This window comes from Lissotriton helveticus, chromosome 8 (assembly GCF_964261635.1).
Source record: "Lissotriton helveticus chromosome 8, aLisHel1.1, whole genome shotgun sequence".
Classification (NCBI taxonomy): domain Eukaryota; kingdom Metazoa; phylum Chordata; class Amphibia; order Caudata; family Salamandridae; genus Lissotriton; species Lissotriton helveticus.
In genome coordinates, this window is record NC_136069.1 from 47,825,315 (window position 1) to 47,842,787 (window position 17,473).

Consider the following 17,473-nt stretch of genomic DNA (forward strand, 5'->3'; position numbering starts at 1 on the left):
AGGGAGAGGGATCTGCCGCTGACCCAATCGCGGTCCGTGAACCACCACTGCAACTATCTTGCAGTGCCCTCCGAGATCAAGACATGGTCGGACAAGTTGCCCTGATGCTGGGCCCACTGAAACTTCAGGTCCCACTGCAGAGCCCGCATCCGCCACCTGGCGTGATGCACCAGAAGGATGCAGAAGGCCAGCCCCAGAAGCCGCAGCTTCAACCTGACCGAGACTCGGGATAAAGGCTGAAAGATCGGAATCAGAGTCTCAATATCCCGAACCCGCTGTTCGGGATGATAAACCCGAAACTGCCCCAAGTCTAGAACTGCTCCGATGAAGAGGAGTTTCTGAGAGGGGCACAGGTGTGACTTCGGCACATTGATGGAGAACCCCAGCAGGTGCAGGAGGTCGGCCGTAGTCTGGAGGTGGCTGACGACTGACTGGGGCGAGCCCGCCTTCAACAATCAGTCGTCGAGATAGGGGAAGACTGACACCCCTAATCTGAGCAGATGAGCTGCGACCACCGCCATCACTTTCATGAACACCTGAGGGGCGCTGGTAAGGCCGAAGGGGAGCACGGTAAACTGAAAGTGCTCGTGGCCTACCGTGAACCGCAGGTAGCGCCGGGGGGCCGGCAGGACGGAGATGTGAAAATAAGCGTTGTGCAAGTCCAACGCTACCATCCAGTCTCCCGGGTCTAGGGCAGCTAAGACCTTAACCAGACAGTAGTGGGAGTAACAACCACACCCTACTCTGGCCCAGGAACGCGCTCGATGGCCCCCTTGGCCAAGAGGGGCGTAACTTCCTCTTGCAGAAGTTGCAAGTGATCCCCCGACACGCGGTGGTATTGCAGTGGCATGGCTGGAGGGGTCACCTCGAAGGGGAGAGAATAGCTCCTTCGGACGATTTGCAGCACCCACCTGTCCGATGTGATGGTGCGCCAGTGGAGGAGGTGATGGTGAACCCTGCCCCTCATTGGCGTTAAATGGGCCTGAAAGTTTGGACTAGGAAGGCTTTGAGGCGGATGCTGCGGGGGTGGATGTGGACTGGCCTCGCCGTTGTCCCCTGGCACCGCCACGGCGGTTACCACATCCGCCACCGCGCTGGATGTTAGTCTGCGGCCCGTGGCTGGCAGGACGTGTGGGGGTGCCCCTTCCTTGGCCACGAAAAGAGCAAAAGGCAGCAGTTTGCTGGCGCGGGCCGAGAGGCCCAAGGACTTGGCCGTAGCCCTGGAGTCCTTAAAGCGCTCAAGCGCACTGGCTGCCTTGTCGCCAAAGAGGCAACGGCCATCAAACGGCATGTCCATAAGGGTGTTTTGGACATCAGCCGAAAAATTGGCGGACCTCAGCCAGGCGTGGCGGAGAACCGACACCGTCGTTGCATTTACCCTGCCTAGCGAGTCCGTGGTATCCAGCCCTCATCGAATGGAATACCGTGCCGCATCTCGCCCCTCCGCAAGGGCTTGGGCGAGTTAAACCCGGGCCTCCTCCGGGCATTGTGGCAGCATGTCCGCGACCGTATCCCACAGAGAGTGGGTATAACGGCCCAAAAGGCAAGCGGTATTGACCGACCGGTACCCCCAAACTAAGTGAGGAGAACATCTTTTTTCCGTACTGTTCATACCTTTTAGATTCCCGATCAGGGGGAGCTGTCGGGAATGCGATCTGGGAATTAGAGGCCTGGATAACCAGGCTCTCGGGAGTGGGGTGGGTGGACAGGAAACAAGGGTCGCCCGGGGCCAGGCGGTGGCATCTGGCCACGTTCCTATCGACAGGGGGACCTGTAGCGTGCCTGGACCAAGTGCCCAACAGAACGTCAGTTAAGGCCTAACTGAACGGCAGTAGAGGCTCCGAAGAGCTTGCCTGCGGTTTGAGGACCTCAGTGAGGAGGTTAGTCCTCACAGTCGCGACGGGGAGCTCAAGAGACAAGGCCTTGGCTGCCCTCATCAACACGACACTGTAGGCAGCCCCCTCCTTCGTAGCCACAGTAGGAGGGGAGACAAATCCAGTGTCGGGCGAAGTGTCCAAACCACTGACCTCCCCTAGTTCACCTGCCCAGTCCTGAAAAGACTGGCACTCCCGTGCCAAAGGGTCCTCAGACCCCTCCCAATCCGCCTCGCCCTCTGTGAGAAGTTGGCCTGGTATATGATGATCACTATTCTAGTGATCACCTTGCAACAGTCCAAACAACCCTTATGGTGATGGTTGTAAGTCAACCTTATAGACCAGCTATCCTAGTGGTAGCGTGGACAGAACAGTCTTAGGCTAAAAGACTCTTGAGGGCGTGTAAGGCCAGCTGTTTTACCATATGTAACCCCTTGAATATCAAATGAAAGGACACCACACAGGATTTATTTACTAACACACTCCTCTGAACTCTTTATGAGGTCAGAGGCCAAAGCACATAACAAGATACTTAGTCAGAATACGTTAAGTTGTACAATTTACGGTTAGGCCCATGGGGCGAAGCAAACCATATATTAAGAAAGTGGTATAAGTACCACGTCACAAGAAAAGGAAAGGCCTAGGGCCCAGGGAATCGCTGGGGCTACACTATCTGAACAATAGTTTAGGAGTAGGAGGCCCACAGGCGGCGCGTGCAGTGTCTTCACACATGCGTGAGTCAATGCAAAGTCAAGGGGAACTTAGAAGTTAGATTTAGAACACTTCCGGTTTAGCTAGGAGGAAACAACTAAAGACTTAGACACTTGGATAGTCAATACCCTGGGGAGCACCGAAGTACTCGCGTTACCTCACCCACGGACGGCGGGTGCATTGGTGTGAAGAAGTGTTGGGTTTCGTCGTTGAATCCTATGGAGCGTTGAAGAAAGATGCTGCAGGCGACCAGGAGGAAGATGTCCGGGTGGATCCAAGGGTGGATCGAGGATGAAGAGGACCTGAAAGCAGAGGGGACAGAGTCTGGGTCACTAGCCAGTGACCGGGTGGAACCAGGAAGGGACCAGACGACGTCGAGGAGCAATCAGGTGCTGTCTTGAAGCTTGTCTTGGTAGCCACGTGGACCAGGAGATGTCTATGACGACCAGGTGCTGGAGACGAGCTGTCCCACGAAGGTTCTCGCAGATGGAGGAGTCGACTTCCGGATTGGAGTCAACAAGCCTTGGTGAAGGCAACCCACGCAGGATTCAACAAAGGCTTCTGGTGCAGACCAGCAAGGTCTGGGGTGCCTCACCTTTGCAGGGAAGCAAGGGCCAGTCTGGAGCAACTAGACCAGCGAGGTGGTTCAAAAGGATTGTTGTCACAGAGGCTACTAGCCAACGGGTTAGCAACCGGACAACGCGTCGAGCAGATCACAAGCAGAAGGGCCCCACGCAGAACTCGTGGAGTGTGGAGGGCTGATCTTCGGTGCAGGTGGAGCTCGGGTTCGGGGTTTCTCAATCCCCAGTGCACAGCTTCGAGGATGCCTCAGGAGCTGCACAGTTAGCAAGTTGCAGGCTTTCCAAGATGTCCGGTCCCACGTGTCTCGTCGCCTCCACGGATCTCAGCTATGCAGCAGTCGTGAAGAGCGGGTCAGAGAGGTCTGGAAGTCTGGGTCTTGTCAGGCTCTGTGCTCGGGTTCCGGCGGGAACGTCGACAAAGCAAGCCGTTGATTTGCTGGATGGTGCCTGGTTGCCCAGGGTGGTCACTCCTTGGCCACAAGGTAGATTCTTCAGTCTTCAGCTTCAGCAGAATGTCGAAGGTCCAGAGTTTCGTGTCAAGTTTCGATTCAGGATTAATCTAAAGTCTCAGGACTCAGCTCCTACCTTTATACAACTAAAAGGGGCTGGATTACTTTCTAGGTCCCTCCTATGGGTGGGACCAGGAAGGGGGGTGGTTACACCTCTTTCCTTTGTCCAGTTTCGCGCCAGAGCTGGGGCTGGTGTGTCCCAGCAACCGGTTTGAACCGGGGTATGCATGGAGCACCTAGGGTGCTCCAGGCAGTGTCTCATTCTATTCAGCCCTCCCTGTCCCAATACAAAAAGTCCTGTCTGGGGTGGTGCTCGCACCTCCCCAGGCAGGAAACCTATTGTCCAAACCTCCGTGACTGGAAGGACTCCCAGCAGCAGGAGGCCAGACTTGTGTTGGTGGTAGCAGCGTCCATTTTGTGACGCTGGGGCTCTGGTTAACTTTAACCGGGATAGTCAGCAACAACATGTCTTCTCCCTCTAGAAGGGTGGAATGCTACCCCCGTCGCCAGAATTGGCGAGGGGGTAGTATTCCAAAGCGTAGGACACCTTACATGACATGTTTGGATAACGCCAAACCAGAGTTAGCATTTAACCGAGAGGTTCATAATGCACTTAAGAGTATATGGTATGGCAATATCATAGAACAGCTATAAGGACATGGTTCCGAAAGCTGCAGACAGGCTCAGCTCATGCTAGAGCACTATCTCACACATAACCAAGCACTCTGCCTCCAGGATTGTTAAGGCCTGCCACAGGAGTGACTTATAGGTTGGTATGTGTTGGACTTGGCCCTTCTGGCAGGTTCACCCCTAAACTTTTTGCTTTTAATGGTGACCTGGTGATGGTGATTTTTGGGTTCTGCGCACTTTCACTGTGTCCCAGTGGAAAGTGCGTGCGCACTCTTGAGTGCGTGGAGTAAGGTTGGCCTGCCCTCCCATAGGAATGCATGGGGAATGTATGTGTCCCTAGTAGTTCCTGATGCGTGGGGTGTGCAGGCTCGAGTCTGGTATGTGCGGACTCGTGTGATTGAATGCTGCGAGATGATGTATGCGGCGTGTATGTGTCTAGTGTGGAAGTGCCACTTCTAGACATGGGTGTGCGTGTGCAGTAAGTATGCTGGCGCGTGATTGGCTGAAGCTGGCTGGGGAGCCTGGCTCCAAGAGTCTGTGTGGGTCTGCCCCGGTGGTCCCAGCGTCCCCCCTGGGAGATTTCTGTCTAATGCCTGCCCGCTCTTGCTGCTGTAAAAACTGTTGTAGACTTTTTGGATCTCCGAAGATATTTAGCCTGGCGCCTATTGTTATCCTGAGGGGAGCCTGGTATAGCATGGCATAGGCGATATTAATTTCTTTACTAGGAGAAATTACTTTCGTGCCTTTTGGATCCGTGTCCTGAAGTCCGGGTAGATGGAGATCTCTGCACCCTCATATCGGAGGGTCCATAATTCCCTGAAGCGGCGCAATGCCGCATCACGATCTCTGTTCAGGATCCTCGCTATAATGGGGCGACGCCTTGCCTCAGGTGGCTGCTGGGGTGCAAGCAATCGCCGAGCCCGCTCTACCACAAATATTTCTTTAAAGGCATCCCGCTTTAATAGGTCTTCTAATAGCTTTTCTATGAATCGATCCATATTGCCTGTATTTGTGGACTCGGCAATTCCAGTAATTCTGCATTTTTTACGCCTGGAGCGTGCCTCCAGGTCCTCAGCCTTGGCGTGGAGGGATTCCAGCACTCTCTCCATCTTCTTCTGGGTCTCCACGGCGGTGCCGTATTGGACACTCAGCGCTCCACTGTGTCTGGACGCTCAGCGTGTTTGTCTATTCTGTCCGACACTCTATCCACACGATATGCAAGAGCGTCCTGTTTCCCCATCAATGGCCGACAGAGTGACCTGCATTGCGGAGATGATCTGGCACAGATTCTATTCTCTCCTGGACTCCTGGGACTCTGCGCCATCGTTGTCTGGTCCTCACTTCGCTGCCCCTGGGACTTGAGCAGCTAAAGTGTAGCATTGACTGCTTTTCAGTTTTTCCCATGACTCTATTTGTATGGTACTGGGAGGGGGGGTGAGAGAAGTGAAGATACCCGCTCCCAGTGGCCCTCAGAGACACGACAGACCAGTTAGCAGTGCCTACACTAGAGGCCCGATGGGAGGCTCAAAGTGTTAATTATGAGTGGCTGTGCCGGAACCCAGATAGGATCTGTTCACAATGTTCCCACACCTGTTTCAGGTCGTATAGTCTCAAATGATGATCTGTGATGTAATCAGCACGTTTTTAGTTGCAGGCCTACTGCAGCTACCCAATCGTAAGGTGGGCCCGGAGCCTCTTCAATTGTTATTGTGAGGATGACAGTGGTTTCATTCCAGGCACTAGGCGATGGTTCTGGCAGGTGCAGTGCAGGTGCAATGTAACCCACCCGGTTGTTAGTGCAGAGCAAGGCGGGCGCTGGACAGAGCGGAAGGCAACGCAGGGCGCTATCAGGCCTCTAAGCCCTCCCTGCAGTTATAAACAATGCACAGGCTCTTCAGTGACGAAGGAGATCCGAGCCCGAGTGGCAGGAAAGTCAGAAGGGGGAGGGGCGTCACCACCACCCCAGTTGCACTGGCCCCCAAAGTGGAGACAGCGCCAGTCAAAACCTCAGTCAGCACAGCACCGAGCTCTACAGCGGGTCGTGCCAGCACTCACTGACTCAGGGCAGCGGGTCCACTCTCTTGTGGTCCAGCATGTCCAACTCAAACACCGGGCTCCATGGGTTCTGTGGGTGTTCCGTCCACCGGGGCACGGGATCATACTACCGCAAGCAATGATCTGGGGGAGCACGCCACGCACCAGCAACCGTCGCCTCCTTCTCAGCACCTGCTGATGCAGGCTCTTCCCAACCTGCCTGGTTATGGCCTCCGATGTCGCACAGTCTCCGGTGCTCCAGCAAAGATTTTTGCCCCCCAGTCGTGCCGGATCCACTCAGGCGCTCCAGGACGGGTGATGGAGCCAGTGGCAATTCTTGTATGGCGCAGGACGTTTCAGGATAGATTTCGCGGCCAAAGAAGCTCGATTAGGAAGCAGCAATCTTACAGCCAGGCAAGCTGAGCCCCCCTTTCCCCCACGAAGTAGGAACTTGACTCTGTGGCAAGACTAGTGGGAGAAACAACCCCAAAGCTGGTGAAGATTCCAGTCCACTGGCCTCACCAAGAGCGGTCAACCAGCTCTCCTCCACCTGAAACACATTGGTGTAGGAAATGGGCTGAAGAAGCCCTACCCCAATCGACAGAGGTAGATCCTTAAACTCTCTTCCTGAAAAGGGTACACAAACTGTAAATTCCTCTAAGGTTGCATAGTCGACTCCACATCTGACGCCGTACGATGACGAAACTGTCCCATCACACCCTCAACTGGGGGGGAGGAGAGACGCGTTCGACCGGCGCCGCCTACGTCAATGTCATAGTTGGTTGTCAAAGACTGACGTCATAGGCAAATATCCCAAAGGACTGTGAACATGCATCAAAGCGGAGCCAGCCGACGTCGTCCAGCACCGACCAGACGACCCTGATGGCCCAACCGTCACGGAGGACAAACCCTCCGACAGTGCTCCACTCACCTCCTTGGGGCCTAAAGACTCCCCAGTGGGAGATGGGGTCCCAAATATGAAGTGCACAGAATCATAATATTTTCTCATCTGGGCCATCGACGCCCTGGCTCCCGGAAACACAGGGTGATGCGGTGCAGAGTCGTGTACAGTCTCCTCAGCCGTTAAGTGAGAGGCGCCATTGGAGACGGAGCCTCCACGCAGTGATGTCAGAGAATGCTGCAACTTCATCAGCCCCTCACCTTTAGACTTCACAGAGAACGATGTCCCCTAGACAGGCTTCGGCTCCTAGATTGACCACGCAAACACTCTTTCTGAGACGACAAAGACCGAGGCCAAAAAAGCCTCGGAGGACTGTGACACCCACGCCATCAAATTCAAACGGCGCTCTTTAAGCGCCTTCGACTTCAGTTTTTGGGAGGAGCCGCAATCTTCGACGTTCTGGTGCTCGCCCCAAAAACCACATACACATTGTATTGCTGGTCTGTCACCGACATCTGTTGGCTACAAGACCCACAAGGTTTGAAAACTGAAGATATAGACAACAAAGCGTTGACGCAAGTCAAAAAACTGACCAGCGGAACCGCTTCTCCGGATCCTCGTTACAGCACGGAAAAGAAGAAACTGAAGTTCGCGTGCCGGAGGGGTCTTATATGGTTCCACTGACGTCATGTCCGTAGACGACATCATCGTGGAGACGTACGATGCTGTCCCCCGGCGAGCAGCGGTACTGCTGAAAAATATTCCAAATCAAATCTGGCACCTGGGAAGAAATCAAAGTTAAGGAATCTGCGGCTAGATGTCTCTATCAGATAGCCAGCACACTAGATAGTAGAAGGTTTTTCAGGGAGCACCTCTAAGGTGCCCTCTAGGTGCATGTCATAATAAATATTGAACTGGCATCAGTACAGATTTATTAAGGCAAGGTGTTAGATAACAAACACCATAGATGTCAATGGAGCCATCATGTAGCTGGGGAACACGCAATGACCAGTGTTCAGTACATGTACTGAAGATGGCTTCCCTGTTCACTTGCACCATCTAATAATTGAACTAGACACCATAGGAGCCTATCTACTCATGCAGATATGCCTTCACATGTAATATAAATGCAGCCTGCCTTAGGGGTAAGGGTTACTTACATATATTACCCGCATTGACTTTGGCATGGTATGCAGGGAGTGTGCCATGTTGTGTTTTTGTTTTCACTCATGGATTGTACCATGAGACGCAGTCTGCAAATCCGGGCTGCATGAAATTTTTATGGGGGGGGGGGGGGGGGGGGGGGTCCCTTGGAGTGGCATAATTCATGCTGCAGTCCTTAGGAACCCACTTTGGTATCCATGCCCAGGAACCAGTGGTACCACTTTCTAGGGAGTTACAGGGGTGCCAACGTTTGTGCCAATTAGACCATTTTACCTTGTTTTAGGGAAAGAGCACTGGCAATGGAGCCTGGTTAGCAGTCTTCAGTGCAATATCAGGGTAGAAAACCTGCACCAAGTAGTTCTAAAGGGGGCAAAAAGGGGAGTAATCAACTACACAAAATCTCCAGTTTCCTTTGCGTATCTACTAAATAAGTAAATAATGACCAGGAAATCCAAAGCCACGTTTCCCTCCATCTCTGGTTGGTGGCTACAAGGGACAAATAAAAAAAAAAAAAAAAACACACCACACACACTAGTTAGAGGGTTTGTAGGATATTTATTCCCGGAGCGCCGGGAGCTGCCAACTTGCTTGTTACGGTCGGCGCCAATGAAACAATATGGCCGCCTTCCGCTTCCCGTCCCCTCCCTTCCTGTTCCGGGGACGGAACACTAGACCGCTACTACAACAAACTGTGAAATATAACATGAAGAGTAATAGGTATTGAGGCATGAAGGTAAAGTCAATCAGGTATATGAGCAACACAGGCAGACATGTTTCTCAAAGGCTTCCATGAATAACTGACAAAAAATAGAATTCTGAGATAAGGGAAAATAAAACAAACCAAAGAATCCCAAAGCAGTAACTAGGTGTAGGAAAGAAATACAGCCCTAGTGGGAAGACTTACCTGGTGCAGATTTCCCTGGCGTTGCAGCCGAGTGCTGGCGTGGAAGGAACAGGGAAAGCATCCAAAGGGTTAATCCTTTGACCTGCCCTGTACAGGTTGACTCCCAGTCTCCCCCTCTGGAGAACCAATCAGACGCCCCGGACCGCCTAGAAGAGGGAGGCCCTGGCGAGGAGTGGTGTCATCACCAGGAAGAAGGCGGGGGTTCCAGCGGACGGATGAAGTCAGGCCGAGCGCTGAGGAGCAATGCCAAGACAAGAACAAGACGCCGGGAGCCGTGGAAGAAACAGAAGCCCTACAGTACGTCGAGGAGGGAGAAGCCGCCGAAGTCGACACGACGGAGCGCTTGCCGGAGGAGTGGTGGACCCCTCAGGAGAGTTGCGGCTAACATGGCGAGTTTAGGGTGACCAGAATTTTAAAGCCAAAAACCGGGACATTTCACAAAAACAGAAGAAGGACTACAATTTTACTTCAAGTGATGAGAGCGCTCATCAGCAGAGAATTACAGAACAGGCAGTAAGAACATACATAAAATGCAATTTTTAAGCCCAGTAGCATGCCTGTTTATTAAATTGCTTTCTTGAAACAACTGATAACTCTCCCTGCTTTGTAAAACATAAAAAACACCTCCCACCATTTTCAGTCGACCCTCTCTAAAAACAGGGACATGAGCTAAATTTCTTGAAATTTGCTGGGACAGCTGGTTAAAAACAGGGACCGTCCTGGCAAAACGGGGACGCCTGGTCACCCTAGGCGAGTTACCGTGTGAGGGAGGAGGGTGGGTGACTGTTTGACATTACTCTACCTCGAACGCCCAACAAGATACTGGCTAAAATAAACAAGCACCAGACAACTCAAAAGGAGAGTTGTTGGTACCTTTCGTTATTTGTTCATTCTTTTGTTTGCTTTTGTTTATTGCCATAGAATGACACCGGAAAGGGGGGGGAGGGAGGTGGAGGAGATCCTTTACAATCGTATACCAGCGTTTAGCATTAGTTCTACCGTTATATTGCTTTATTGGGGGAAAAAACATTACCAATTCAAATCCTACATAGAAGACAACGATCATCTATGAGAGAAAGACCAAAAGAGAGAGGATGATTAAAGAGAGCCCTCAGTGTGCACAACGTTCATTTTATTTTTCTTTCACTTTGCCACTTCCATAACCCCTTTTTCCCTCCACTCCCAATAAAGAGGTTTTTTCAGGCACGTATTCGATGTGGTGGAGGCCTATCCTAAAAAGGGGTCAAAATTACCTCTGGTTACTCACCGTCTTCTTTCCTTTCTTCCGAGCCTCCTGGGGTATGTCCATCCTCCGCATGAGAACCTGGGAAAGAAAAGAAAGAGAAGAGAAAAATCAACGCGTGAACAACAGAGCCAAGTTTTCGTCAAGACACAAAAGGAATCAGAACAATTCAGAAACACCATAGGACCCATGAAGAAACAGAGAGAAACCAGAGCAGAAAAAGAAAAGAACATGTAGAGAAATACTTTTTCACTCTGACATAAAATCATTATACCAGTCAAAATTGAGCACCTCGGGGGCGTGGCTAGCAGCCGAGCATGGCGGCGGCTTAACCGAGGAGCTCCGTGAGTAAGGCGATATCCCCCATAGATCCGCTGCATATATCCGGCTAATTTTACACTCCGGTGGGGCTGACCGGGTCTGGGACCGGGCGGAACCCCGCAGAGGCGTCTGGTGAGCAGGCGAGCACCCGGGACGGAAGAAGGGGATTCCGGCGAGGTGCGGCCTGTGTCAAAAGATAAGCAGCGGCCTGCCCTACGACAGTGGCCCGGGCGGAAGTGAGGTGGCGGCGGGACTCAGGCGCAGGAAGTGGTCGGTGGCCGGTAGCCTGGAGCGCCATCGAGGACGGAGGTAGCGGCGGCGCACTAGCTGTCGGCACCGGACCCGGAGGACGAATCGGTGCCCCACCAGGAGCCTAAGGGAGCCCAGGACTGCAGCCGCGACGCCCGTGAGGCCAGGGCACCCGGGGACGGAGGAAAGCGGACCGGGCGCCCGGCTGGCAAAGCGCCGATAAAGTAAGTGGCGGCGCTGGGACCCCCCCCACCCCCCCCCCCCCCGCAGCACACCCGGAGGCAGAGAGGCGACGCATCCGGGGGGGCCGCCCGGCGAGAGTCGAGAACCGGGGCCGGCCTGAGGCTGTGATCGCCTGCCAGTGATACGCACTGCCAGCCCCAGCCACGGGGGTTTGCCCAGTCGGAACACCCGCCGCACCACAAGACCATCGCCGGCGGCTGGGAGTGTGAGGGAGAGCGTGAGAGCTCTCACGAGAGAAGGGGGCAGTGGGGACTGCGCAGCAATAGCCCAAAAAGCACTGGAACAGCACAGGGAATTCCCGAAGTACCACCACACACCCCACAGTCCCGACAGTGCATCGGAACAGCCTAAGGTGGCGGAAGGGGCACAGAGGTATCCAGGAGCGGGAGGGACGCCAGAAACCTGCGGACTCCTCCGTGAAGCGATACTGGACTAAGGTGGCCACGACACAACAGAGGCCGACTGGACTCCCGGAGGCTGAGGAGGGACAGATCGCCCGCTCCTGGCGGACAGACCCAGAAGGCACGGCGGCCCCACGAACCAGGAGTGGGGCGGACGCAAGAAAGATCATGGCAGGTAGGGGCCCCAAACACAACACCGTACAGGCGAGATTAGACAAATTCGCCTACGACAAAAGCACATCACCGCAAGTGGATTCTCGTGCGTCGACGGGCGGCTCCCGGGAGGGGGAGGGCACGAAGAAACCAACGCTGGAGGATGTGATGCGTGCCCTGGCTCAGGTACAAACGACAGTGGGCTCCACTGCAACAGAAGTCACCCTGATCAGGGCCGATCTACACAAGATGACCGAGAGAGTAAAACAAGTGGAGGTGGTAACGAAATCCCTGGTGGAAGACGTCTCAGAACTACAAATAGCAATGGAGAAAATGGCGGCCGAAAACAAATTCCTCAGGGACAAGATGGACGATCAGGAAGGGCGCTCGAGAAGGAACAACGTCCGCATTCTAGGAGTTCCGGAATCTGAAGGGAAAGGGGCAACGGACCTTTATGTAGAGGATTTGATCAAGACGCGCTTACAGCCAAAGGGCCTCTCCCACTTCTTTTCGGTGGAGCGGGCCCACAGAGTGCCTGGTGGAACGCCCAAGCCGGGGGCAGCCCCTAGGCCTATCCTGGCGAGACTCTTCAACTTCAGAGACCGGGACGCCATCTTGCAGGCGGCGAGGGTTTCCCCACCCATCCGCATCCAGAACACGACTATCGCCTTCTTCCCAGATTACACTGCTGAGGTGGCACGCAGAAGGAAGACTTTCTTGGAGGTGAAGAAGGCGTTGAGGGCAAGGGAAATGCCCTACTCTATGATTTTCCCGGCACGTCTCCGAGTGGTAGCAGAGGGCAAGGCCTGGTTCTTTGAGATGCCGGAGGCGGCACAAGACTGGTTGGAGGGCTGGAGAACCACGAGCCAGCCCCATCGCCCGAGGAGACAGGACCGGACCCACAGGAACGATCGCCCCCCTGAGTCGCAGACAGTTGGAGGGGACGGAGGACATAGCTCCCCGACGCCGGAAAGTCGGGGCGCTGAAGGAGGGGTGGAATGCTGAATCTACGAAAGACGCTGCTTAAGAGACCGTTAAGACGATATCTGGCTAGAGGGTACGCCTGGGCACTGGACCTGGAGGACTCACAGGAGGGCAGGGATGTCGCCTGCTCCGGAAGATTCTCCACCCCAGCGCGCAAGTACACTGTTAAAGGGATGGGTCAAGCACTCTGCTAAGTTGGGGAGGCGGGCGGTTGCAAGTCCGTTATGCAGGGAGGCAGGGAGGGGGGTGGAGGGAAGGGGTTGTTTCAATGTTTTAGTAGTTCCACGAGCGAGGTCTAGCGCTACACCTGTGCGAACGCACGACCTGGGTTTGCCGCTCAGCGGACACACCCTGAGACGGGGTCCCGAATACCACTGTTTACTTCGCAAATCACATAATGCAGGACACACAAGCACGAGCAGCTGAGGAGGGGGCGCAGCGGTCCCGGGTAACGCCGCTCAAGCTCATGTCATGGAATGTGCGAGGGTTGGGGGACAAGATCAAAAGGGGGTTGGTACTGAATGCGATCAAGAGGATGGGGCCAGCCTTGGTGCTCCTCCAGGAGACGCACCTAACAGGGTCAGCAACGAAAGCGCTTGACAGAAAAGGATATAGGATGGCGGCGCATTCAGAGTTCTCCACATGTTCAAGGGGTACGGGCATTCTAGTGAAGAAGTCAGCACAGTTTATTACACTTGGCACCAGGGTGGATGCGCTGGGGTGTTTCGCAGCACTCCAGGGCCAATGGGAGGGGAGACCCCTGAATGTAGTATCCGTCTATGTCCCTCCTGCACTACACTCGACCATACTTCCGGAGTTGGGCAAATTTCTGTTAGACCTACCTGAGGGAGACACAATAATAGGGGGTGACTTCAACGCAGTACTTGATCCCACTACAGATAGGGTGCCTGCGTTGACACAAGCGGGCGGTCCCTCTCAGTTGCAAAACTTCATGACAGCACTGGGACTGATCGACGTATGGCGCTACACACACCCTGCCGCGAGGCAATACACTTATCACTCCGCGGTGCACAATAGTCTGACACGAATTGACTACTTCATGGCGCTGGGAGGGGGAATACAAAACATCGACACAGCTGAGATACACCCTAGAGGGATATCTGACCACTCACCACTCACTCTCGAGCTATCCACGCAGGAACGGAAACGTAGGAGAATATACCCGATACACGCATCATACCTCAAAATTCCACAGATTAATAGAACACTTAAAACGACGACATCCCACTACTTTGGGGAGAACACTGGGTCAGTGGGGTCAGCGGCTACCCTCTGGGAAGCATATAAGACGGTGTTGCGCGGCCAGGCCATAGCCACTATAACAGGGCACACCAGGGAGAAATATCACGAACGGTCGGAATTGGAACTGGCATTACATGCAGCGACGGCAGCACACGAAGCAGGTCCCACGCCAGAGGCCGCCCAGACAGTCACCCTACAACAACGAAAGCTTAGGGAACATATCAGGCAACAAACGTTGTCCCAGATAGCGGACACGACCCATAGAATTTACGACATAGGGGACAAGGCGGGGAGAATGTTGGCATGGCTAGACAAGAGGGGAGGTAGTGCCAGAGGTATACAGAGTATTCGTGATAAACAGGGGCGGCTACGCACGTGCCCTGCAGAAATAGTGGAGATATTGGCTGACTACTTCGAAGGGGTGTATATGCCAGAATATGCAGTGACAACGGCAATGGCGAGAGCAGCTCTAGAGAATATCCCCATGCCCACACTCTCCCCAGAGGAGGGGGCTGAACTAGAGGCAGATATCACGATGGAAGAGATCCAAAGGGCGATTCACGCAGTCAAGCCGGGCAAAGCGGCCGGGCCCAATGGTGTCCCGATAGAGTGGTTTCAGTCTGCAGCGGACAGGCTAAGTGGACCTCTGTTGGCAATGTATAATGATAGCCTGGAAAGGGCCATCCTTCCGAAGGATCAGAGGGTGGCAACTATAGTCGCAATCCCCAAACCCGGTAAAGAGCCGGAGGAGTGCGGGTCATATCGCCCTATCTCCCTGCTCAACGCCGAGCTTAAAATCTTGGCTAAACTCCTCGCCACTCGGATGATGGCCTTCCTACCCCACCTGATACACCCAGACCAGTCAGGTTTCATGCCTCACAGGAATACCGCCCTCAACCTGCGTAGGGTACATAACGTACTGGCAAAGGCTGATACGCTGACCGAGAAGGCGGTGATCCTGGCATTGGACGCTAAAATGGCATTCGATATGGTGGAGTGGGGATACCTGTTTGAAGTCCTAGAACGTATGGGTTTCGGCCCGAAATTCGTGGCCTGGATTCGTTTGCTGTATACCAAGCCATTGGCCCACGTGGTTGCAAACGGCCATATCTCCCGGACGTTCCGCTTAGGGCGAGGCACCCGTCAAGGCTGCCCGCTCTCACCATTACTTTTTGCAATTGCATTGGAACCCCTAGCGTCCCAGATACGATCCACCCCATTGCTGAAGGGGATTGTCACGACTGAGGGATGGGAAGACCGACTGTCGCTGTACGCAGATGACATGCTGGTGTACCTATCGGAACCGGAACGGGGGATACCGGCACTGCTGAAACTTTGTGACGAGCAGGGGAGGGTGTCGGGGTATACTTTGAACTGGAGCAAGTCGGAACTCTATGTACTGCAAGGCCCGTCCCCCGAGTTGGGTGACACGTGCCCTCTCACGATGGCGGGATCTTCATTCCGATACCTGGGGATCCATGTCACGAGGGACCCAGCGGAATTCTACCACAAAAACCTGTCACCACCACTGGAACGCCTTAAGCAGGATGTTAAATTCTGGGCGGCGCTACCACTGACACTGTTGGGTAGAGCGGCACTCTACAAGATGATGTCGCTGCCCCGGTTCCTGTACGTCCTAGAGAATACCCCTTACCCGGTCCACAATAGATACTTTGGGAGGGTATCCGCTATAGTCGCTGGTTTACTGTGGAATAACCGCCCGGCAAGGATAGCCCAGGCTAAACTGCATAGGGGGTGGTACGAGGGAGGAATAGCGCTACCAAACCTGCAACTCTATTATTGGGCCGCCCAATTGAAATCCATAAACCAGTGGCTGCATGTGCCTCAGGCCGACCCGGCATACCGGGCGGACAGACTGCAGTTGGGTACCAGCACCATCCTAGCCCCACTATATGACATGAGGAAGGTGCGTACACTCGTCGGGCCCACGAAGCTCGCTGTGACGTTGTGGCATAAGGCACAGGCGAAACTGGGATGGAAAGGGACGATCACGAAACTAACCCCTCTATGGGACGCAAGGGCCCTGGGTAATTTGAGGAGCAGTAAGGGATTCGCATCATGGGACAACATAGGTCTGTCCACGGTAGGAGACTTGTGGGACAGAGACACTGTAATCCCTTTCGACCAACTGCGACAGCAATTTGGGATGGGGCCCACGGAACAGTATCGATATATGCAAGTGAGACATGCTTTGCTGGCTGCCATCCCCGACGGTACGACAATCCCAGAAGCATCACCCATGGAAGACAGGTTACTTACAGACTTCATGCAGGAGCGAGCAACCTCCCTCACATACCGCAAACTAGTAAATAACCTGGTGGACCCGACCATAGCGCTGAAAGCTAAATGGGTGGAGGAGGTGGGGGATATGGACGAGTCGGAATGGAACGAGGCGTTGGCGGCACCCAAAGAAGTAGGCATATCGGCGAGATTCCGCCTTGTGCAACTCAAGATCTTGCATAGAGTGTATTATACACGAACGTTGCTCTACACTATCCACAGAACACAAAACCCATTTTGCCTGCGAGGGTGCGGGGAGGAGGGGACACTGTTCCACACTTTATGGGACTGCTCCCACATTCAAGAGTATTGGAGACAGGTCATGAGAACTATATCACAAACTTTGGAGACGTCACTGACTCCCGAACCTCGGAAATGCCTACTCAACATATGGGACCCCACAGACCTCACCAGACACGGGCGGCAATGGGCCACCTTAGGTATGGTGATTGCCAAAAGAGACATAGCACAGAAATGGGGGGCGGAGAACGCCCCGACGCTAACGCAGTGGTGCGCGAACATGGACGGGGTTATGCTTGTAGAAAGAACAGTGTACACAGTTAGGGCATGCCCGCGTAAGTGGAACAAGATATGGCTCCCATGGAACACTTTCAGGGGGGACCTATGTGAACCACTGGAAGAGGAAGAACCGTTGACATCGGACGAGGAAGGCGAGGAAGAATTGCTAGAGTAGAAGGAAGGGGGTCCGTGGCTCCTAACTCAGGAGGGAAGTTAACCGTAGAGCGGGGGAGGAGTGGGGAGGCACACATGGCAGCGGTGGCACAGGGGGGAACACCGACCACAAAGGCTGGGCTCAGGGTGGACTACAAACACTGGGTCTGCGATAACTGATACGAGGAAGATCAACCAGGAACACACAGGGGCGCAGCGCAAAATGTTGGAATTATTGGGGACCGAAAGTGGTAACTACTAGTTGGTTTGAATGTTCAAGGTTATACAATAATAAAAGAAAAACTAGACCTCTATGATTCGTATTGCGATGCAGA

General features: G+C 53.9%; 1 protein-coding gene across 2 annotated transcripts in view; it reads right to left on the bottom strand.

The window, feature by feature from the left end:
* The window catches only part of LOC144772334 (uncharacterized), a 151,971-nt gene that overhangs the window by 40,790 nt on the left and 93,708 nt on the right, over positions 1-17,473 (bottom strand). For both annotated transcript variants that reach the window (XM_078656577.1, XM_078656576.1), the window contains one exon: positions 10,576-10,632. In XM_078656577.1, coding sequence (XP_078512703.1) covers positions 10,576-10,632 — 57 coding nt within the window. The remainder of the gene's footprint in view (positions 1-10,575; positions 10,633-17,473) is intronic.